This window comes from Zootoca vivipara, chromosome 11 (genome assembly GCF_963506605.1).
Source record: "Zootoca vivipara chromosome 11, rZooViv1.1, whole genome shotgun sequence".
In the NCBI taxonomy this organism is placed as follows: domain Eukaryota; kingdom Metazoa; phylum Chordata; class Lepidosauria; order Squamata; family Lacertidae; genus Zootoca; species Zootoca vivipara.
Genome location: NC_083286.1, coordinates 57,389,176 through 57,414,176, shown reverse-complemented (window position 1 = coordinate 57,414,176; position 25,001 = coordinate 57,389,176). Strand labels below are relative to the sequence as shown.

At 41.7% G+C, this 25,001-nt stretch overlaps 1 protein-coding gene across 2 annotated transcripts in view; it reads left to right on the top strand.

Moving 5' to 3' along the window:
• PIK3C3 (phosphatidylinositol 3-kinase catalytic subunit type 3) overlaps positions 1-25,001 on the top strand; it is a 104,356-nt gene that overhangs the window by 55,412 nt on the left and 23,943 nt on the right. For both annotated transcript variants that reach the window (XM_035100486.2, XM_035100487.2), the window contains 2 exons: positions 7,509-7,677; positions 14,417-14,507. In XM_035100486.2, the coding sequence (XP_034956377.1) occupies positions 7,509-7,677; positions 14,417-14,507 (260 nt within the window). The remainder of the gene's footprint in view (positions 1-7,508; positions 7,678-14,416; positions 14,508-25,001) is intronic.

The following is a 25,001-nucleotide window of genomic DNA, read 5'->3' as shown; positions in this document are numbered from 1 at the left end:
GTTGGCCTGTAGCAGTAAACAGAAAGACAGGGAGAGCAGTGGCTCTGTAAAGCCTCTGTGTTTTGTTTTGTTTTTACAACACTGGCATATAGACTTTGCCAGGCAAATCTTGAAAGCTCCTGCTTGCAAAAAGCTTACATCTCTCTTTTTTGTGGCATAGAACGAAACATTGATCTGCAGCCATACACTTCATGATATCAGGATGTGATCCAGTGCAACCCCATTGAACACTGTGGGAGTTACTTATGAGTAAATGTGCGTACTGGAGCTGTGATGTTGGTTAACTAAAAGTCAACTCACAGTCCTACAACTGCTCCCCAAGCAGTTTAGGCTGTAGAGCCGCTCGGAGATTATTCCCAGCCTTGACTTCACAACAAAGAAAAAAGTCATTGGTGATCTATTTAATTTTTTAAAAAAGGATATTTACTGTCTTGTATCTTCCTGTTCTTTCCAGGAATTCAGGGTAGTTTGTATCACAACAACTCTGAGGAGTGGATTAGCCTGAGAGCTCATGGCTGCCCCAAGGTCACCCGGTGAGATTCAAAGCTGGGTGGTTAATTGAACTCTAGGGCCTGCCCAGTCCACGTTGAGCATTCCTTTCACTGCAACAATCTAGAGATGCATTTTCTTCTCTCCCTGGTGCAGCGATTTCTCTAAAAGTTTGAGCTGGGGAGTCCATAGCTCACGTCTCACAGTAAGGGAACCGCCAGAAGGCCCTCGGAGCTGGGCCTTCGGGCTGAACGATGTGGGGGGGGTCGTTAAGGGCTTTAAAGGTCAGCACCAACACTTTGAATTTTGCTCGGTAACGTACTGGGAGCCAATGTAGGTCTTTCAGGACCGGTGTTATATGTTCCTGGCGGCTGCTCCCAGTCACCAGTCTGTATTCTGCTGCTGCATTCTGGATTAATTGCAGTTTCCGGGTCACCTTCAAAGGTAGCCCCACGCAGAGCGCATTGCAGTAGTCCAAGTGGGAGATAACCAGAGCATGTACCACTCTGGTGAGTCAGTCTGCGGGCAGGTAGGGTCTCATCCTGTGTACCAGACAAATTCATAGACGTGATGACTGTGCCCTGACTCCACATACAGAGGCAAAAATGTTTCTGAATACCAGTTGCGGGAAGCTACTGGATGGGAGAGTGTTTCTGTGCTCGGATCCTGCTTGCACATTTCCCACAGGCACCTGGTTGACCACCAGGTGAACAAGATGCTAGACTTGGAGGACCATTGGCCTGATCCAGCAGGCTGGTCTTAGATTCTTACAATGGTATTTTATTTGTTAAGAAATTTGCCAGCTGTAGCTCAATGGCAAAGCATCAGCCTTGGTTGCATAATAATAGTAATAATAATAATAATAATAATATATTATTATTATTATTATTATTATTATTATTATTATTATTATTATTAATACCCCGCCCATCTGGCCGGGTCTCCCCAGCCACTCTGGGCGGCTTCCAACAGAAAAATACAACATGATAATCTATTAAACATTAAAAGCCTCCCTGAACAGGGCTGCCTTCAGATGTCTTCTAAAAGTCTGGTAGTTGTTTTCCTTTTTGACATCTGTTGGGAGGGTGTTCCACAGGGCAGGCATCACCACCGAGAAGGCCCTCTGCCTAGTTCCCTGCAACTTGGCTTCTCGCAATGAGGGAACCGCCAGAAGGCCCTCGGTGCTGGACCTCAGTGGAGAATGGTGGAGGTGGAGACGCTCCTTCAGGTATACTGGACCAAGACTCCTAGCATCTCAAGGTCGGACTGCAGAGTCTCAACCAGTCAGTGTAGACATTCCTGAGCTTTTCCATATGAGCTAAAAATGCTGCCATGAGTCTTTGGATTAAATTCACTCAACAAAGATTATTATTGTTGCTGCTTTACTTCTAAACCAAATTTGTCATTCCAAAAAAGAAAACGAAGCCTTGAGGTGCCATGTAGCTGTATCCATTCCATTGTCTGCCACCTTTTCCTCTTTATTTTGAGCTGTTTTTCAAGCATTGTCATGACTGTTGACTCTGACAAATTTGAAATAAGAAATGCTGGTTCTTTGGGGGGAAACAGTTGATTAAACTGACAGAGACAAATAGCTTGGAGGCATTTCTGGTGGCCCTCTTAACCCCTTTCCCTGAAAATATGCATCCGGGGAGACGGCTGAGAGTGAGAGGGGTCAGGAAGGCTCTCATCATGGGGTCTATGAATGGTGGCGGGAGCCCCGGGATATGAAATGCTGATTATTTGCAGTCCTTAACTCAGTATGGATGTGTTGTGTTGTTCTGCTGCTCTTGAATATTTTGAAACAGAAGGCCGCAGTACTGCTGGTCTGCATGCGTGGACTTCAAACTCTTTCCCTGAATGGCAGGTGGGTCTCTGAGGTTCACCATGTTGTTGTTGTTTAGTCGTTTAGTTGTGTCCGACTCTTCGTGACCCCATGGACCATAGCACGCCAGGCACTCCTGTCTTCCACTGCCTCCCGCAGTTTGGTCAAACTCATGTTCGTAGCTTCGAGAACACTGTCCAACCATCTCGTCCTCTGTCGTGCCCTTCTCCTAGTGCCCTCCATCTTTCCCAACATCAAGGTCTTTTCCAAGGATTCTTCTCTTCTCATGAGGTGGCCAAAGTAGATACGACTGTACAAGAAAAAGTTGGGAGTACAAGAAAAAATCCATCTTTCTGGGGCCTGCAGATCAGGGGGTACAATTTCAATCTACAACTTAGCTTCTTCCCTCTTTCCTTATGGCAGATAGGAGCCTATTGTGTGTAGGCACCTTCTTTTCTGCAGCTCCTTACAATATATTTCTTTAGGCATGCCTATCCTGTCATGGTTGCTCTAGTTGAGGTTCCTGCATTGCAGGGGGTTGGACTAGATGACCCTTGGTGTATCTTCTAACTCAGGCATCCCCAAACTTCGGCCCTCCAGATGTTTTGGACTACAATTCCCATCTTCCCCAACCACTGGTCCTGTTAGCTAGGGATCATGGGAGTTGTAGGCCAAAACATCTGGAGAGCCGCAGTTTGGGGGTGCCTGTTCTAACTCTATAATTCTATGATTCTATCAAGACACCCAGAAGTTGCACTTGTTTCATTTATTTTTAGCCATCGTTAGTTCTAATCATGATTTGAATAGTTTCAAATAGCTGTTTATTGTTGACAATTTTAAACATTTCTTCCTATATACATAAAAGGGTAAGGCTGTTGTCACGCTGCAGTTGAGGAACAGCAGGCAGTCAAGCAAACTGTGTGGCTGGCAGGCAGCCCTGGCAAGGGGGGGGGGCACTGTGAAACATCTCCTCCCCTCTGTTAAACACACCTGCAGTGAGGTTTAACAGTGGGATGTGTGCTTCACAGAGTGGTTTGGAAACTGTTGTGTGATACTCTCCCCCTTATTTTAAAAGTGTTTTGGAGTTGAACAGGGAGGAGAAAGGCTTGGGGCAAGCAGTTTCTTATTTTTTGGTACGCTGCTTAGAAATTTTCTTGCAGTCAAGTGGTATATAAATTCTGTTAAATAAATTAAAACAAAACAAAAACATTTGTGCAAAATAAGGAACAGTGCAGATATTGTAACCTAAGGTGCAGGATTGGACAGGAACAGTGCAGATATTGTAACCTAAGGTGCAGGATCTTTATTTTTATCTATGGAACAGAAGGTATAACGTGCACTAGTTCTATTCTGTTTGATGGGGGCCTAACAAGCATTTAATGCCATTGCAAGGTACACAAATGGTGAAAGAGAGAGAGAAAGACAGAGAGAGAGATATTAATATTTCTTTTTCCAATTCCTTAATTTTTGCACTCACTCCTCCACCAATCCTTCTTGTTGATCTGACGGCTTTTGAAGTGTGCTACACTGATCTACTGAACTAGCTACATATGCAAATGAGGCTAAGATTAATTAACACCTCTTATTCCCTGTGTACAGAACTAGATGAGAAATGTAATTGCAGCCACAAAACTTATTCTGCTGTCTTTTTTTTAAGAAATACATGTATCTCTAGACTCATCATTATGACAGACTTGAAATAAATTAGTAGAGAGAAGAATCCCTCTAAATGTTCTTAATTAAATAACTAGTGTAACTCTGCAACATAGATCAAAGCCTGCTGATTTTCAAATATATACCCCCCCCCAAATGTATGTGCTATTTTAAGTGGGTAATATGTTTTACTGCTCTTGAGTGAAGGTAACCCAGGAAAATTTGAGATTAGTGTGTTTAAACATACTTGTCTGTGTGTGGGATTATGCCTTTTTTAAAAAATCACATCCATCCTTAAATGGGCCCTATAAAGTAGGTAATAGAGATCCATCCCATTTTCCTGCAATAACAAATGCAGTGTGGAATGTAGCAATGCAAGTAATCAGCACCTATTGAACCATGCCTGTTACGTCATTGATGTTTGAGCAACGTGGACTCTAGCCCTCCTAGCTGACGCTTCCCCCATTGCTGAGATCTTTCAACAGAAAATATTCTGCCTGGATTATGGAACCTTATCAGATTTTGATAATTTTGTTTTGTCCACTTATTCCTTTAAATCCATTCATTCCATTGGTATTTTCTTCTGAATGTTTAATTTTATTCAAGCTGCTTAGATGGCATTATTAAGCAGTATATAAACCTTGATTTTAAAAGTGCTTGTGGATTGCATAGTTGAAGTACAGAACTCACTGCCGTGGGAGACACTGGTGGCCACCAAGTTGAATGGCTTTAGAAGAGGATCAGACAACTTGCTGAAGGATAAGACTTGCTACTAGCCAGGATGTCTACTCTGCTTCCACAGTTGAAAGCAATAATGCTTTTGAATACCAGTTGCCAGAAACTGTTGGAGGGGAGAGTGCTCTTGTGTAATAGCTGAAGAGGAGGAGGAGGAGGAGGAGGAGGAGGAGGAGGAGGAGGAGGAGGAGTTTGGATTTGATATCCCACTTTATCACTACCCGAAGGTGTCTCAAAGCGGCTAACATTCTCCTTTCCCTTCCTCCCCCACAACAAACACTCTGTTAGGTGAGTGGGGCTGAGAGACTTCAAGAAGCGTGACTAGCCCAAGTTCACCCAGCAGCTACATGTGGAGGAGTGAAGAAGTGAACCCGGTTCACCAGATTATGAGTCTACCGCTCTTAACCTACACCACACTGGCTCTCACAGTATACATATAGCTTAACAGTATACAAACACTGTGGCTACAGCAGCCAAGCTAGAGGGGCACCACTTTGGTCAAGGATAGAAACTTGACCTAATAATAATAATAATAATTGGGTAACCCTTGGGCTACCACCCCTTTGGTTCCATAAACTTGTCCCCAGTGCCCACCATAGACGCCATCTCGCACCAAAGATTGTGGGTGCCCACAACAAAGGGCTTCACCTTCATTGACTTGGGTGAGGGACTCAGCCCCCACAAACATATTATTGTGAGTGCTGAAGCATCCATGGCTCCCTGGAATTGGCTCCAGTGGTGCCCAGTGTGTGTGTGTGTGTGTGTGTGTGTGTGTGTGTGTGTGTGTTGTTCTTCATGCCGCTGGAAATGTTTATAGCTCCTCCGTTTTCATTTGTTTTGGGGTGGTGCATTTAACTGGTGTGGCCTTTCCTCTTTTGAGAGTCAGCTGGTTTATTATCATTTGAAAAGGAGTATGCCTCATAAGGGGGAGTGGGGAGATTGAAGGGCATAGTGTGCTCTCCACCCTCACCCCCCATGAAAAATGCAAAATAATCACAACTTCAGGTAGAATAATGAGCTCTCATTGCTTTGAGCCAAGGTGGAATGCTCTCATAAATGATTCATAGTCAACCAACTGACAATATAAATGAAGAAATCCTCAGTTTTCATTCTGTAGCCCCCACCCCCACCCCAGCAGCATCTTCCTATTTCATTATTTTTTGTTGTTGTTTTTGTCTTGTCTGTGTTTTGCGTGCTCTGTCTGTTGTAGGGCTGGCCACTCTATCTATCTATCTATCTATCTATCTATCTATCTATCTATCTGTTTATCTACAGTGGTACCTCTACTTACGAATGTGTCTACTTACGAACGGAGCTCCGTCCACCCTCTTGGATGCAGTTTAGATAGGATTTTTTCTACTTTCAAATTTTTAGATAGAGTTGCTTCGACTTACGAATTTTTTCTCCCAATGCATTCCTATGGGATTTGACTTACAATTTTTTTCGACTTACGAATGTGCGTTCGGAACCCATTAAATTCGTAAGTAGAGGCACCACTGTATTTATCTATCTATCTATCTATCTATCTAATGCACAAATAAATACATACATAAATATACACACACGTGCACACATGTGCACAAAACACAGAGAAACACACACATATCATAGAATCATAGAATTGTAAGGGTCATCTAGTCTCCCCCCCCTGCAATGCAGGAATATTATGTCCAAAACCACCAGAATGCCTACATCACACAAATCCAATTGACAAAACATGTAAACGTAATAGGCTGTATAGTAACAATCACAGTTATTTACTAGAGACTACTTCTCAAAAATTAGATACAGCTTCTCATAATGTCAAAATCAGCTTCGTGACATAATATATTAAAATGTAGCTTTTCATTTGGCCACCAAGTCCAGTATGTACAAAATACAAATCCTGTTTTGTCAGTGCCGTAGAATATTCTTTTCTAATTTCTTCATCTTCTCTTGAATTTTTCTGTCTGACGTGTTCCTTAGAAGAGTGGCATGAAATAATAGTTTGTCCAACATGGGGCTCGAACACACAACCCCAAAATTAAGTTTTGTGTCACACACACACACACACACACAGAGAGAGAGAGAGAGAGAGAGAGAGAGAGAGAGAGAGAGAGAGAGAGAGAGAGAGAGAGAGAGAATTTCAAGCTACAGTGGTACCTCTACGAATTTTTTTTTTTAAATTTTTTATTGAGCATCAATCTTTATACAACTCAACATAAACAATAAACAAATAATCTGTAAACCAATAAACATAAAGAATAATCCGTAATATCCATAAATAATAATAATAACGAAAAAAGCAAACAAACAAACAGATAGACAAATAATAATAATAATAATAATAAAAAAATAAAAAATAAAAATAAATATATATACAAAATTTCACCAAATACCAATCACCCCCCAATACCAACCCACCCCTACAAGCTTCCCTCCTTTATTTACCCGACTTCTATTTTCACTTCTGCTTCCATTTCTAAGTATAATCCATCACTTATGTATTTTCTCTGCATGCATTCTGTCCTTCCTGTATTCCTCTATCACTCTTATCTTGTATCTCCACTCTTTGGTTTTATAACCCCTCATATCTTTTTATTCTAAGCATGTGAGCATGCCCACTTTTAAAAAATATTTTTTTATATATTCATCATAACTTTCCCATTCGCTTCTTAATTTTTGTTTCGGTTGATTTCTCAAGGCTACTGTTAGCTTGGCCATTAATAAATACTCACTAAGCTTGTTCATCCACTCTTCTTTCGTTGGTACCTCTACGAATTTAATGTGTTTATGAATTAATGATAATTCACCTTGTCTCCAAATGCAGGCAAACTTTTCCACATTGATTTTGGCTACATCCTGGGCCGCGACCCAAAACCTCTCCCCCCACCCATGAAGCTGAACAAAGAGATGGTGGAAGGCATGGGGGGGACACAGAGCGAACAATACCAGGAGTTCCGCAAGCAGTGCTACACAGCTTTCCTCCACCTGCGCAGGTAATCTTTTAAGCTCTTCTGCTGCTGGGATGACCAGCCGGCTCTTCCTTCACTTTTGAGCAGAGAGGTTGGGCTGGCTGGCACAATCAACAACGCAGTCTTTTCATTTCACACAGACAAGACAAAAACAACATTCCTCTGTTCTAGGCACGTCCAACTCTCTAGAGACTACAGTCTACTCTCCCAGTATAATCAAACTGGCAGTGATCTACCCATTGTCATTGCCAAAAGTTGTAGAGCTTTTTTTTGAGAGCATTGTCAAGAGTTGTTGTTGACCTTCTTGGGGGGACATTTATGGCGATGGCAGCGGAAATGGAACCTAGCACCTGGGGAGGGGGCGCAGAGCGATTAATCGGGAACACACAGGTGATCACTTTTCTTAATCCAGCAATCAACCTGAAGCACCCCAGGGATCGACTTGTAGATTGTGGTCGACCGGTTGGACGTGTCTGCTCTATTCCATAAAAAAATAAAGTGGCAGACCACAAATATACAGCAAAAAAAAAAAAAAGTGAAAAGCCAAAATCCTGCATATAATTCTAACATCCTAATTTGGAATTTTCCTTTTACACTGCATTACCTGTTGTGTTAAGCAAATATGGCCTTTGGATTGATATTGGGTCATGCCAAATTTTAAATCGCAGGGGGAAATGGAGACGGCCCCAAATTTCATCCCATGAAATTACTACAGTGCAATAATAATAATAATAATAATAATAATAATTTATTTATACCCCGCCCATCTGGCTGGGTTTCCCCAGCCACTCTGGGCGGCTTCCAACAGAAAAATAAAACACAATAATCTATTAAACATTAAAAGCCTCCCTGAACAGGGCTGATTTTTATTTTTAATTTTTATTTTTAAATTATTTTTATTTTTAAATTAACAGGGTGGCAGGTGGGTTTTATTTTCTTTAATTTTCGGAAAGAATTATCATGGAAATCACTGCAAGCAGTCCTCTAAGCTTACCATAAACTTCCACAAGCGGCTTTTCTGTCATATTAAAGATCACGTAAAACAAGGAATTAAGCAGGTAAGGAAGTGTCAGGAAGATAGACTAAAGTGCCATCTGAACGCAGCCCTTTAGTGGCAATATTTGGGAGACGGACGTGAGGGGATAATGTGAAAGAATGTCTGGGAAAGTAGTGCTCCATCTTCTTGAAAAGTAGAGATGGGAGGGAGAAAGAAATGCCTTTGATAAGCTGTCATTGATAATGCATTAGAAGCAATTCAGCAGAATGAGAAAACAAAGTTATTAATCAGAGAGCTCGGTTACTCCCATCTCTCCCAAGAATCATTGCAACAAGATCAACCTGTGCAGGTGACATTCAGAGCATCAGTTACACATATCCTAATAGGAAACTTGGTAGACAAAATGCTTCTGTGTGTTTGAGAAAGAGAGACTAAGTACATCTTGCACAGGTCCGGAATTTTCTTTTATCTTTCATCCCAGCAGCATTGAGGATGACTCTGGAAACACTTGCCAGATTTCATATCCAATGTTTTTAAAAACATACACCCCCATCCTAAGCGACAGTATTTCAAATGTCAAAATATCTGGAGCTAAACTGACTTAATTTCCGATAATTCTCAACCACCTAGGCCAGGTGTCCCCAAACTAAGGCCCGGGGGCCGGATGCGGCCCAATCGCCTTCTAAATCCGGCCTGTGGACGGTCTGGGAAACAGCATGGTGTTTGTTTGTTTTTGTTTTTTTTAAAAAAAAACATGAGTAGAATGTATCCTTTTATTTAAAATGCATCTCTGGGTTGTTTGTGGGGCCTGCCTGGTGTTTTTACAAGAGTAGAATGTGTCCTATTATCTAAAATGCATCTCTGGGTTATTTGTGGGACATAAGAATTTATTCATTTTTATTTTTATTTTCAAAATATAGTCCGGCCCCCCCCACAGGGTCTGAAGGACAGTGGACCGGCCCCCTGCTGAAAAAGTTTGCTGACCCCTGACCTAGGCCAAAGGTGTGCCCCTAGTGGTTGCTTGGGGGTTGGCAAAGGAAGTTTTGGAATAATAATAATAATAATAATAATAATAATAATAATAATAATAATAATAATTCATTTATTTATACCCCGCCCATCTGGCTGGGTTTCCCCAGCCACTCTGGGCGGCTTCCAACAGAAAAATAAAACACAATAATCTATTAAACATTAAAAGCCTCCCTGAACAGGGCTGCCTTCAGATGTCTTCTAAAAGTCTGGTAGTTGTTTTCCTCTTTGACATCTGTTGGGAGGGCGTTCCACAGGGCAGGCGCCACCACCGAGAAGGCCCTCTGCCTAGTTCCCTGCAACCTGGCATCTCGCAACGAGGAAAGCAAAACTGTTCAAGTCCTTCCCCCCATCTTGCCCTTCCTTCAGAAGGTGGTGGGCTCTCATTGCATTTTTTTTTGAAAGCAGAGGCTGTATGGCCATCTGTCATGCATGCTGCCTTTGGTTGGGGTTCCTCCTTCCATGAGTGTGGAGGAAAAAACTTAAACACATTGCAGAGTTCCCCAAAAATAGACCAGAGGCGATTGTGCTTCATCCAGCAGAGCTTTGCTGCTACTGAAGGCAAATGAGCATAAATGGTCACAAATCCAATACATTCAGGATTGGCACAGTCCCTAAGAAATCCAGTTGCCGCAGACTTAAGCTAAACTTACTTACAACTTATAATAAGACTAAAACCTTAACACTAAGCATCCAGAAGATCACACCAGAACAAAGAGATAGAAAGAGGAAGCGAGAGAAACCAAGGCTCCTCCTGGCCCGACTATTATAGTCAGGGTGACCTCGACAGAAAGGATATCAGAACCAGTTCAAACCAGCTATACTCAGCTTCCCAGAAGAAATAACCCAAACATCAGAAACCTTCTGCCAGTTTTCACATAGAAAGAAGCTTTCCAGAACACTCTTGAACTAAGTGGAACGGGAAAGATCTCTACACATCTGATCAGTACTTTTTGTACAGAAGACATCCGAAGGCAGCCCTGTTTAAGGAAGTTTTTAATGACTGATGTTTTAATGTATTTTTAATCTTTTGTTGGAAGCTGCCCAGAATGGCTGGGGAAACCCAGCCAGAGGGGTGGGATAGAAATAATAATAATAAGTTGTTGTTGTTGTTAATGCTGCTGTTGCTGCTGTTGATGTTGTTACTAAGAAATACATATTGACACCTTCATTGCAAGGAGTTGCACTGGATAACTCTATGGTTCTATGAATCTTAACTCTGTATAAAGGAGATTTGTGTGTGTGTGTTCCTATGTACCCAGAAGTGTCAGGAAATGGTCCAGGTGGGCCTCACTGGGAGGTGGACTCACAGGGAAGAGCAACAGGTCTAAGGAAAGACATGAGCGAAGAGAGAACAGGTGTGAAGAGCTTTAAAGGTGAAGACAACAAACTGGAAATAGATGCCGACAGTGACTGAGAGCTACCGTTCAGTCTTCAGGGTAGAGGTGATGGCGGCGATAGCGTCTGGAGAGAAAGATGACTTGAGCAGAATTGTTGTGCGTCGACTAAAGAGGAGTGATGTGGCACGAGGTTAGGCCCACGGAGAGGACATTATAGATGCGAGATGATCAGAGCAAGGTTAAAGTGGCGTTACTTACGAATTGGCCCCAGGTGCTGAGGAATTGCCTTCTTTCTTAATTTATGGATAGCTGGATGTCCGGAGTTGTGCAAAGAAGCGCTAATAGACAATAAGATTAAAAGGTGAAGAGTGTTGAGGATCTAGCGGTTACAACTTGATTGCCTTTCGAAATGCTCCTAATAATGTGCAATAAAACATTGCCGGCGCAGCCTTTTGTCTCCAGAAAGCCTGAACGGGAATGAATTTAAATGGCTCGACACCTTGATTGGATCTTTTTTATGATGTATGTGGAACAAAATGCACAAAAGTGAGGCATATTAAAGATAATAGTTGGAGAGAAAGACACTTGGAATTTGTGCCCAAGGAATTCATTTCAGGGTGGGGTGAGATACGGAAGAAGCTTGCTCAAGAAGGTAGCGGGAGACTGCGGGGAATAAACCCACAATCTTTTTCCGTTAAATATATATAAAGTGTCTAGGAAGAATCAGGGAGATATCTATTCTGAAAACCAGACTGCAGTCTGGGGAGTCTCTCAAGTAACTCTGAATGGCTGTATAAATATATTTAAAAGACGCTGAAAGCTGGTGGTGGGAGGGAACACAATTCAAATGAAAACACCCTGAGATAGAAAAGAAAGGGAATAATTTGTTAGAAGAATTATTTTTCTGCCTTTTTTTCTGTCTTCATCTTCTATCTTCATGGGAGATTCCCCCCACCCTCTTGCTCCTGTCACAGGAAAATGTCATTGTTCAACGGTGATGGTTTCTGTTCTTCGCTAGCTAATTAATTGCATTTCAGTTCAGCATTGGTAGTGTTTAGCAAGGCTGGAGAAAAGTCTCAATTTTTAAGGCTTTGTGTCTTCTGCGGCACAGGAAGAAGGAAGATAAATGCAGCTTAACTCATTTGATCTATTGAGGGCTTCATTTCCTTGCCTTAATGACTGTTGTGCAAGGAGACACTTGAAAAGCACGAGAACAGGTGGACCCAGGTGGCGCTGTGGGTTAAACCACTGAGCCTAGGGCTTGCTGATCAGAAGGTCGGCGGTTCGAATCCCTGTGACGGGGTGAGCTCCCGTTGCTTGGTCCCAGCTCCTGCCAACCTAGCAGTTCAAAAGCACGAATAATAATAACAAGTAATAACAAATAACAAATAATAATATTAATAATAATATAAGTAGTAGTAGTTACCTGTTTTGGTTAGCAACAGATTATCCAAATGCCTGTCTCCAACGCCAAGGATGTATGTAATTACACAATATCCAGCTGGAAATTAAAAAAAAGGTGAATAATTGTCAACTGGCAAAATCTCTCTCTCTCTCTAAGAAATCACAAAGAAAGGCCTACACTGAGACAGGATCACTGGGAATATTATGGAGCAAGACTCTGAAAGCTGGCCAAGATTTCTGGCACAGGAAGGACTAGAGGCTTCAGGAATAGCTGCGAATACATGAGGTTACCCCATGAATTCTCCTGCCAACCTAGCAGTTTGAAAGCACATCAAAATGCAAGTAGATAAATAGGAACCGCTACAGCAGGAAGGTAAACAGCGTTTCCATGTGCTGCACTGGTTTGCCAGAAGTGGCTTTGTCATGCTGGCCACATGACCTGGAAGCTGTACGCTGGCTCCCTCGGCCAATAATGCGAGATGAGTGTGCAGCCCCAGAGTCGGTCACGACTGGACCTAATGGCCAGGGGTCCCTTTACCTTTTATGAGAGCAATCTTGGTGGATCAGACCCTGAGTTCATCTAATCCAGCTTCCTCTTCCTGGTGCCTTTAGGAAGTATTGGACTAGCCTATCATCCCTTGCCATCAATCCCAGACAGCTCTTCGACCCCAGCTACGGACAAGGATGATAGAAGCTGTAGTTCTGCACAGGTGAGCCTGTGCTCAGATTGAAAACAGCAAAACACAATGTTTTCCCTTATTTGGATTTCTCCTCTACTGTTAAATATGTCAGTTCGAATAATCACTCACAGTGGAAGCTCTTTCAAATCTTGGTGCTAATTTACTATTATTAATTTAATTTTTAAATGGAATTTAATATTAAAAAAGCCCACCGTATTTTACTTTTAAGAAAGTAAAATGTTAACCACAATCTCTTGAAACACCAGCAGCTGTTTCAAGCATACAGACTTCAGTTGTAAAGCTCAAGGCAGCTGTCAGGCTGTTCCTTTTTAATGGTTACAAATGGCTTTTGGATCTCCAAAGTTATAGGCGTAAAACGGCTAGTTCACGTAATTCACAGAAGTTTGATCGGGTGCTTACTTTGAGCAGGAGACACACTCTGAGGTCCGCACAGTGGAAGTGACAGAAATATTTCGGTCCAGCCCCTGAAACGCCCTTTTAAAGAAAAGTTCTTTAAACCATCCCCAAAGGCTCAGTCGGAAGTGTAAAGGTAAAGGACCCCTGGAGAGTTAAGTCCAGTCAAAGGCAACTATGGGGTTGCGGCGCTCATCTCGCTTTCAGGCCGAGGGAGCCAGCGTTTGTCCACAGACAGCTTTCTGGGTCATGCAGCCAACATGACTAAACCACTTTGGGCGCAACGGAACACTGCGATGGAAACAAGAGTGCATGGAAATGCTGTTTACCTGGGACAGAGCAATGGGACAGAGCAACGGGAGCTCACCCCGTTGCAGGGATTTGAACCGCCGACCTTCTGAACGGCAAGCCCAAGAGCCTCAGCGGTTTAGCCCACAGCACCACCACCCCATCCTAGTCTGCTCTTTGGACAAGACAGTGTGGATTTCGTGCTGCCAAAAACCAGTGGTGTAATGCAAGCATTGGGAACTGCATCTGACAAGAAGAAGAAAAAAGAAGTCCCCTACCCTTGGTAACATAGTGTCTCATCCCTAGGAAATTTACTTTAATTAGCCCATGTTTCAGCTAATGCCAATAAAAAGCTAAAGTTGCTCGTTTTCTACTTGCTGTAGGTTCATTTTTTGAGCACGATTAATTTGACCTTCAGGTGTCTCGTTTTGTCCACATTGTGCATCCAACTGTATCTAAAATTTTGGCTGCCAGGCTGCCAATTAAGAACCCATTTCATGCATCGGATAAGGTGGGCTTAAGTCCATATAAGCCTGTGCCACAATACTCTCTGGTTGTTGCTAAATTGGGTTATTATTTTCTTACCGTGCCTGCCCTCTTCTTCTCCACAGGTATTCCAACCTCATTTTGAACCTGTTCTCCCTCATGGTTGATGCCAACATCCCGGACATAGCTCTTGAGCCAGACAAGACTGTAAAGAAGGTAAGAATTGAATGCAAAGTGTGTGTGCTACGGGATGTGCTCTGCCCACAGAGAGGGGCTTGGCTCCCAAACCCATTTCATTTATATTTCCCTCCATTGTGCTTTATTTCTCAGCTCCCTGCCATTGTGCGTCAACGCACTGTTTCCATGAAACGGGGGTTGTTGTTGTTGTTGATTGAATTTATATTCCGCCCTATACCCACAGGTCTCAGGGCGGTTCTCGAGATAAAATCAGAATACAAAACCACAAAATGCACAATCAAAATAAAGGCAACAGCAACGCAGCAACACATTTAAAAAGGGCTTAGGACAGGGGTCCCCAGACTTACCGGGCTTCGGGCCGGTGCCCGCCGCGCCGACCGCGAGGCGGGCCGGAGGGCAGGGGAGTGCGCGCCCGTGCGCATGCGCACATGCACACGGTCGGGAAAAATCATTGAAAATCGCTTGTGTGCATGCGTATGGGCCTCCCCCGACCCGGAAGTGCATCGGAAATGACCTCTTCTGGGTCGGGAGAGGCCCATACGCATGCGCACAAAGGATTTTCGGCGTTTTTTTGCCGATTTTGAAGATCGCCGCCGCACCGCGTGCCGTAAGAGCGGGTGGCGGCAGCGGGCAGCGGGGGTCGTCGCGGGCCGGATTGGGAGGCCAATTGGGCCGCATCCGGCCCGGGAGCCGTAGTTTGGGAACCCCAGGCTTAGGATGTCAATCAAGTTCTCCTCGCTTCTGCTGGTTCAGAAGCGGAGAATGCTCTGGTCCTTAAGGCCAGGCTTCTCTGTCTGAACTTTGCAACTCTTCCCAAGCTGAGGCCCTCACCAACCCTGCTCCACATGCCTCCTCATGTGCTTTTTACTGGTTGGAATATCACCTCAAGCCATGGAGTTGCCTCTTGCTTGCCTGCTTGGAGAGATGTGAGGGGGTTCTGTAGAAACCTCTGGCTTTTATGTGACTGCACTGTCGCCCGCAGTATAAAGGTAAGAGACGCGTCCATTGTCCCACCCTCTTTTTTGCCTCTGGCTCTGCCAATCATTGCTGTTCCACCCCAGGAAAATTACCCATAAGGAAATTCAGCTCTCAGGCTGAATGATACCATTCCTGACCAGCTTGGATTAGTTGGTTGTGAGGGTATCTGGCTGTGCTCAAATGTTTCGAGATACTCTTAGTGTTTTTGAATGCGTTTAGAGTAGGGTTGCCATATTTCAAACAGTAAACCCTAGTTGAGATGTTCTTTTAATTTGTTTTTATGTCTTTTAAAGATGTTTCAGATTATTTTAATTGCATTGTGTTGGTTTTATTGTATTGTTGTTTGCTGCCCTGGGCTTCTTGGAGAGGAAGGGCTGGGTAGAAATTTCATTGTTGTTGTTGGTGATTGTGATAATCCCTTGTGCGACCGTGTGCACTCAGTATGAATTGGCCCAGGGAGCCTTGCAAAGTGAGAAATGTAATGTTGGAAGTGATCCTAGATATTATCCGAAGGAAGTCTATAAAAGAAACAGGAGGGCAGCTTGCCAAACAAGAGCAATCTCATCTCTGTCTTCTGATGATTCAGAAACCCATCTTATTCCAGCCTGGTCTCTTTTTAATTTGATGGAGGAGGGGGAATAGCCACTTCTGAAACCGTTCTTATTTCTCTTGTGGGTTTTTTTACGTTTCCTAACCCTCGTCACTGACTGAGATGCAGTCGTCAAGGATATATAATTGGTAGAAACCTGGCCATCAAAGAACGGAATTGGCAGTTGTTCTGGATTTCAGGGGTCTTGCGTCTCTTTTTTTCCCTTTCTTTTTTCCTCATCTGCAGACTTCAAGTTCTGACTTACCACTTAGTTTAATCCCATTCATCTCTGTCAGGAGTTCAGTGTTGCTTGACGTGATGGTGTTTGTGTTCGGCCTGGACTCTGTCTTGCGAGCAATCTGACACTCTTCCTTTATCAAATGGAGAGTCTCTTCTTTTGTGTTTTCGTGCCAATTAAGGCAGAGCATAACCAGCTTGTTATTAATATGTGGGCAACAGCTTTCATGTTTCATTTGGGCAACAGCATACACGTTTCCATGTTGGCTGGAGAGAGCCATCCATCCCAATTTCTCTTTCTCCATTCAGATTACATTTCAATGTGTCACTTCCTAAGAAGCATTTCTGAGCTCTTTCAAATGCAGCTTCTTCTTCTGAGTTTTGCCGACCTTGTAAAAGACTCATCTTATTATATTATATATCTGTGCTTCTGCATTTGGAATCTTATTTATTTTGTCAGTCCTTCACATCACAGCCTTTTTGCTCCCTTTGTTTTAATGGAGGTGTCTCCTTTCCATTTTTCAAAGTCTACTTTAATGGAAAGTCTTAATAGAATAAAACCCAAAGCGCTTTCTTTGGGGGGGGGCAGTGGGGGGAGGGTGGAATCCGTTTGTGTGATACCTTGTGATATGCCTTTGAAGTTTAGTAATCAATTTCTCTTTCGAACAGTGAGTTGCTCTTGATCTTGTGTGACAATATGTTGTCTTAATGTCATAAGTCTGAAGATCTGGAAAGGTTACTGATGTTATGATGTTCTTATTTAATTTCCATAGCTCTCCAGGCTGCACTTTCTTTTACAAAGTTTGATCATAGGTGCTTTAATTATTTTATTTTATTTTATTATTTATACTCCGTCCATCTGGCTGGGCTTCCCCAGCCACCCTGGGTGGATTACAGCACATTAAAATTGGACAAAGACAGTTTGAACAGGGAAATAAAATGGGGAAATTTTTATCATGGCAATTAAGGAAAAAACAAAACGAGAAAATTATAACAAAAGTAAGAGAAGAAGGAAAATGCTGGACAAAGATTGATGAGATACAAAGATGTTTAATTGGGTACTATAAAAAATTATATAAAGGGGAAGCCGGAAAGGAGATGGAAATCAAAAATTATTTGGGGAAGTATAGGGGAGAAGTATTAAAAGAGGAGGAAATAAAATTGTTAAATGACCCGATCTCAAAACAAGAAATTACCTGGGCGATAAAAAAATTAAAATTGGGGAAATCGCCAGGAACGGATGGCCTGGGGAGTCAACATTATAAAATTCTAAAAGAAGAGCTAATGGACACATACCATAAATTAGTGAATGAGGCACTAGAGAAGGGAAATATACCTCAGTCATGGCAAGAGGCCTATATAATCCTTCTGCCAAAAGAAAAAGGGGAGGAGATATCGGTTTTGAATTTTAGGCCAATATCACTCCTAAATATGGATTATAAAATATATGTGAATATATTGGCAGAGAGATTAAAAAGAGTATTAAATAGAATAATTAATCAAAATCAACAAGGTTTCTTACCAAAAAGGAAAATTGCAAATAACATCAGAATGCTTCTAAACATATTTGAATTCTTAGATTGGAACCCAGGAAAAAAAGCAGCCTTTGTATTTTTAGATGCTGAGAAGGCTTTTGACAGCCTCTCATGGGATTTCATGAAAAACATAATGACCAAAATTGGAATCAAGGGGAATTTTGCGAAAGGCATCAATGCTATATATAAAAATCAAACGGCCAAATTAATTGTAAATGGGAGAATTTCGGAGGAGTTTGGAATAGGAAAAGGAACGAGGCAGGGTTGTCCGCTTTCGCCCTTACTGTTTATAATGTCTATCGAATGTTTATTAAATGAAATCAAAGATGAAGAGGAAATTAAAGGGATAAAGGTGAGAAAACACATAGTTAAAGTGAGGGCGTTCGCGGACGACATTATAGTAATGCTAGAAAATCCAGAAGAATCAATTTCGAAATTAAAGAAGAAATTAGAAGATTTTGGGATCGCTTCAGGCTTTAAAGTAAATGTGAAAAAAACAAAAATTATGACAAAAAATATAAGAAAAGAAGAGATAGGAAATTTGGAAAAATTGACAGGCTGGCAAGTAGTTAAAAAAGTGAAATATTTAGGCATAGAAATGACCACGAATAATATAAATTTATTTGAGAATAATTATTCAAAATTGTGGAAAGAGATTAAAACGGATTTGGAAAGGTGGAAAAAATTATTTTTAACAATCTCAGGCAGAATAGCAGCGATAAAAATGGTGGTGTTACCCAAGATTATGTTTCTCTTCCAAACTCTTCCGATAGTGGGGGAAAAGTCGATATTCGAAGAATGGCGAAAGATTTTAAGCAAATTTATCTGGGCAGGGGGGAAACCCAGGATTCAATACAAATTATTAACAGAAACAAAAGAAAGAGGTGGCTGGGGAGTACCAGATTTAAGGTTGTACTATGTGGCAGCAGTTTTCTGCTGGATCAAGGATTGGCTAACCTTAGAGAATAAAGAATTGTTGGAGGTGGAAGGCTTCCGCAACATCAAAGGTTGGCACAACTATTTATTAATGGAACAAAAAGGAAATAATAGGGAATTCACAGACCACATAGTTAAAAAATCATTATTCCAGATTTGGCAAGAGTTTAAAAATTTAGTGGAGCCACAAAGCCCCTGGTGGGCATCACCCGTGGAAATGTCAGTGATGAGACCTAGTTGGGGAGATGGAAAATGGCCAACATATAAGGACCTGGTAGTGAAGGAGGGAAACAACCTGAATTTAAAACCCTATGATGAAATAAAGAAGTATTGCTCAAGTTGGTTACAATATAACCAAATACAAAGTATATTTAATTTACATAAAGCAATTGGCTTTTCAGGTAAGGAGTCAAAATTACAAGAAATAATAATAAATAATGATAAAAAAACCATTAGGCAAAATGTACAAATTTTTATTGGATTGGGAATTAAAAGATGAATTGACTAAAAAAGTAATGATAACCTGGGCGACCGATATTGGAAGACCAATATTAATTAGTCAGTGGGAAAAATTATGGAAAATTGATGTTAAATTTACTGCATGTACAACAATTAGAGAAAACATCTTAAAGATGTTTTATAGATGGTATATAACCCCAGAAAAGATTGAAAAATTCTATAGATCGGGAGATGGCAAATGTTGGAAATGCCAGGAAAAGACAGGTTCCTTCTATCACTGCTGGTGGACATGCCCAAAGGTGGCAAAATTCTGGAATGAGGTCTATGAAAAATTAAAAAAGATGATGAAATTTACTTTTGAAAAGAAGCCCGAGCTATTCCTCTTAAGCATGGTCCCATTGGATTTCCCAAAGGATAGAATAAATATTTTATTATATGCATGTGCGGCTGCAAGAATCTTAATAGCATCAAAGTGGAAAGAAGAAAAGATCCCGACAATACAAGATTGGCAAGAGAAATTAGTAGAATATCTAAAATTGGCAAAACTAACAGCGATAATAAGAGAGATTCCTAGACATAAAATAGTAGAAGAATGGAAATATGTGCAAGAGTTTCTGGAAAAAGAAAATTTAGAAAATAGATTAGTAACGTGTATAAATTAAAGTTATAAAAGGTGAGAAAGAGTATTTAGACAAATAGAATATTATAAAAATAGGGGAAATGAGAAAAGGCAGTTAATAGGTTCAGAAGAAGGAAAGCGGGTAGTAATTAGTAGGAAGGTTAGCTATTATTATTTCGTTTCTTTCTTTCTTTGTATTGTTCCTTCTTTTCTTTTTCTTTTTCCTTTTTTTCTTCTCTCCTTTTCTTCCTGTTTAATCTTCTCCTTATTTCTTCTCTTATCTCCGGTCTCTCCCTTTTTAAATTCTTTGTTGTAGACGTATGAATGGAATGGATTATATATGATTTATGATTTATATGATTTATAAGAGCTATATGATTTGTATATGTATAATTTTTTCTTTTTTTTCTTTCTTTTCTTTTTTTCCCCTTTTTCTTTTTTTGAGGAGTGAGTGGATGTAAAAAATAGGATTTATCTGTCTTTTAATGATATATGTTCATTTTAAAGTTTCAATAAAGTACTTTTTTAAATAAAAAAAAATTAAAAAATTGTAAAACATCAGAGATTAAGTATTTCCTGATATACAGCTGCCTTCAGATGTCTCCTAATAGTCATATAGTTGTTTATTTCCTTGATAAGAGGGCGTTCCACGGGGCGGGCACCACTACTGAGAAGGCCCTCTGCCTGGATCGCTGTTGTGTTTATATTCACAGGAGGGGGGTTGGGAACAGGATATATATGTTCATTTTTTCCAATAAGTTTTATAAAAGTTTGGAAGAAAATATACAAAGGTGAATATCTAACCTCTGATATCAAAGGTGAAAGAAACTTATCTAAATAAAAACACTTACCAAGAAGGGGGGTGGGGAGGAAAGAAGAAAGAGGGGGAAAGGAAAGGAAATATTAAAAAGGAGAAAATGTTTAATGTAATAAGATAACTGCAACCAGAACCTAACATGATGGTGCAAATGGTTGATCTAAATAAACAGATCATAGGAACAAAGGAAGCTGCCTTATACTAAGCCAGAGAGCCAGTGTGGTGTAGTGGTTAAGCGTGGTAGACTCGTAATCTGGTGAACCGGGTTCGCTTCCCCGCTCCTCCACATGCAGCTGCTGGGTGACCTTGGACCAGTCACACTTCTCTGAAATCTCTCAGCCTCACTCACCTCACAGAGTGTTTGTTGTGGGGGAGGAAGGGAAAGGAGAATGTTAGCCGCTTTGAGACTCCTTCGGGTAGTGATAAAGCAGGATATCGAATCCAAACTCTTCTTCTTCCTACAAAAATCCCCAAATCAGAAACCAGGAGGTCTTCTGTAAATTTGGGATTGTCCCTGGAAAATTGGGACATTTGGAGGGTCTGAGCTTCATCGGAAATCCACAAGTTCTAGTGCTATGAGAGAGGGAGAAAGGATGTGAGGTTGTTTTCCTCTCTCTTTTATTTTTCCTGCCTTCTCGGGAATGAGCCCCTCTTTTCGGTATAAAGGTAAAGAACCCCTGACAGTTAAGTCCAGTCACAGACGACTCTGGGGTTGCGGTGCTCATCTCGCTTTATTGGCCGAGGGAGCCGGCGTACAGCTTCTGGGTCATGTGGCCAGCATGACAAAGCCACTTTTGGCAAAACCAGAACAGCACATGGAAATGCCGTTTACCTTCCCACCGGAGCGGTACCTATTTATCTACTTGCACTTTTTGGCGTGCTTTTGAACTGCTAGGTTGGCAGGAGCTGGGACCGAGCAGCGGGAGCTCACCCCCTCGCAGGGATTTGAACCGCCAACCTTCTGATCAGCAAGCCCAAGAGGCTCAATGGTTTAGACCACAGCGCCACCCGCGTCCCTACTCTTTGGTATATTGAGTCCCGAAACAGGGCCAATCAAAGTGTTGCACTTGCCTACCAATAGCAAGAAGCTGTTGCTGAAATTACCATTGAAACCGCGATGCTGAATCTCCTTAACTTCCAAGCCCTGAAGGTGACGGCTGGTATCTCAGCACACAGTGATCTCAAGGAGGACTTCCATTTCTCCCCAGTTCAATAGCTTTTACTTTGTACAGGCTATTCAATTTGAAGTGAGAATGACATCTTGTAAAATCATCAGGTATTCTGGGAGAAATTTGAAACTGAATTTATATTATTTTTCCGCTCCCTGTGGCAAAGCCTTTCTTTCTGCAACCCTATCAGGAAAAAATCTATATTTATCTAATGCTACAGTTGCATTGATTTTCAGCAATATCATCTCTCTCTCTCTCTCTCTCTCTTTTTCTTTTGTTCTTTGTTACAGCAGAGAATTTTCCATTCTTGGCACATCATTCCTATGAAGCAATGTGTTTGGGCTAGATCTAAATTGGGATCTCTTTGCTAATAAAGAGCCAGATTTTTCCAGTATCTATTTGATAGTATTTTATCACCCCTTGCCATGTAACCGTTTGGGGAACTCCCCCCCCCCCCAATCTGAGGGCCGCATTCCCTTCAGGGCAGTATTCCAGGGGGGAAGATTCCAGTTGCGGGTGGGGCTGGAGGCAAAAGTAGGTGGAGCAAATAAATGTGAATTTTGCCTTTGTTTCTTCACACACCCGTCTCTGTCCTCCATCCAGGCAAACTCATTGTTATAAGAGACTATTCTGGTGTGTTGTAAACAAGGCCACTTTTCAACTCTCGTGAGTGGAGTCGAGAGCGGAGAGAGTTGCCTTAAACTTCCCCTAGTTGAAGTGGGCAGCTTGCTGAAACTCATTTAAACAAGATAACGCCACGTACATTCTGTTGAGGAGAATTTAAACAGATGTTTTCTGTGTCTTGATTGATTTTCGTCCTGTCCCCCGTCCCCCTCCTCAAAGCTTTAAACAAGAAATCCATATATATTTCGAGAAACTCAAACAAGATAAGGATCCATTTTGCCTTGACCTGTAAAATTAAATTACCTGTCGGTGCCTGAATGAAGTCAATAGCCCATTTTCAGCCATAATATCATTTTCATGGAAGGCTTGGGGGCGAAGACTTGTAAAGTACGCTATGTTTGCCCGGCTACAAGACAAACGCTGCTATTTGCTTTATGCAGATGGGGATTCTAAGTCAATTTTCTCATCTCCTGGTGCAAGTGCTCCCTAAAGCACCTGGATGACAGAAAAGGGCAACAAAGAGTGGCTGAAATTCATTATTTTAAACAATAAGATAAAATCCTGTGACTCCAGATGCTCGGAGGACTCTTCAAAAACTTCAGCTGCAGGTTTGACCAGGACCCATTTTTCAGGTGATAAATTTCTGGTGCTGCACAACTTTCACTGATATAGATTCATAATGCCTCTATACATAATGCCTCGGAAATTACAACTAATCCAGAATGCAGCAGTTAGACTGGTGACTGGGAGTGGCCGCCGGGACCATATAACACTGGTCTTGAAAGATCTACATTGGCTCCCAGTATGTTTCCGAGCACAATTCAAAGTGTTGGTGCTGACCTTTAAAGCCCTAAATGGCCTCGGTCCAGTATACCTGAAGGAGCGTCTCCACCTCCATCATTCTGCCCGGACACTGAGGTCCAGCACCGAGGGCCTTCTGGTGGTTCCCTCGTTGCGAGAAGCCAAGTTGCAGGGAACTAGGCAGAGGGCCTTCTCGGTGGTGGCGCCTGCCCTGTGGAACGCCCTCCCAACAGATGTCAAAAAGGAAAACAACTACCAGACTTTTAGAAGACATCTGAAGGCAGCCCTATTCAGGGAGGCTTTTAATGTTTAATAGATTATCGTGTTGTATTTTTCTGTTGGAAGCCGCCCAGAGTGGCTGGGGAAACCCGGCCAGATGGGCGGGGTATAAATAAATTATTATTATTATTATTATTATTATTATTATTATTATTATTATTATACAAATATATGGTGTGGCTGCATTTGAAATACTGTGTATAGTATCACCTCAAAAATATATATCTTACCAAAAAAATCCCCAATTATATTTTATTATGCTTCAACATGTTTAACATCTACAGTCATAACACAATTTCATCTTTCCTCTTATTTTTTGTTGACATTCCGCCCCATTTTCCACAGAGTTGTTGTTTCTCCCCTTCTGCTGCGTCCCATGTTCTATCGATCAAATCGTAGCCACAATATCATAATCTAATTACTTCTGTTGCTCATAGCTCAAATCCTGCTCGCAAGTTCATCATGCTTGTTTCTTTAAATAGTCCGAAAAGGTGTTTGCATAATTTCTAGACCGCCCTTCATTTTGGATCATAATCTAATTACTTCTGTAGCTCATAGCTCAAATCCTACAATATAAAAACTCACACATTCTTCTTCTTCTTCTTCTTCTTCTTCTTCTTCTTCTTCTTCTTCTTCTTCTTCTTCTTCTTCTTCTTCTTCCTTGGCAATCATTCGTAGCCAAGTAAGATTGTCTTCCATAAACAGGGTTTTAACAGTGAGTCCGGAAGTGACCGTGGAGGCCAATTCTGGATCCACACGTCCTTCCACAGTGGGGACATAGGTTTCCGGGCAGGAGCTGATCATGGAGAAAGTTTGCCAAGCGTGCCTTCCTCTTAGCACTTTTCTCTCTCGTGTCCTGAGTTCAAGTGTCTTCAAAATCCACGACAACTTTGGTAAAGGCTGTTCTCCAATTGGAGCACTCGCAGGCAAGTGTTGGTGTTTATACTACATTTATTTTAGATTTGCCTTTAAACCTCTTTTGTTGACTACCAGCATTACGCTTTCCATTTTTAAATTCGGAGTAGAGTAGTTGCTTTGGGAGACGATAACCAGGCATCCGCACAACATGACCAGTCCAACAAAGTTGAAGTTGAAGAATCATTGCTTTGACACGGGTGATCTTTGCTTCTTCCAGTACACTGGCATTAGTTCGCCTGTCTTCCCAAGTGATGTGTACAAATTTTCAGATACACCATTGATGGAATCTTTCGAGGAGTTGGAGATGGAGTTTATAAGTCACCAGTGTGATGCAGCAGCTAAAAAAGCCAATGCAATTCTGGGCTGCATCAATAGGTTTATAGCATCTAGATCAAGGGAAGTAATAGTACCACTGTATTCTGCTCTGGCCAGACCTCACCTGGAGTACTGTGTCCAGTTCTGGGCACCACAATTCAAGAAGGACACTAACAAGCTGGAACATGTCCAGAAGAGGGCAACCAAAATGGTCAAAGGCCTGGAAACAATGCCTT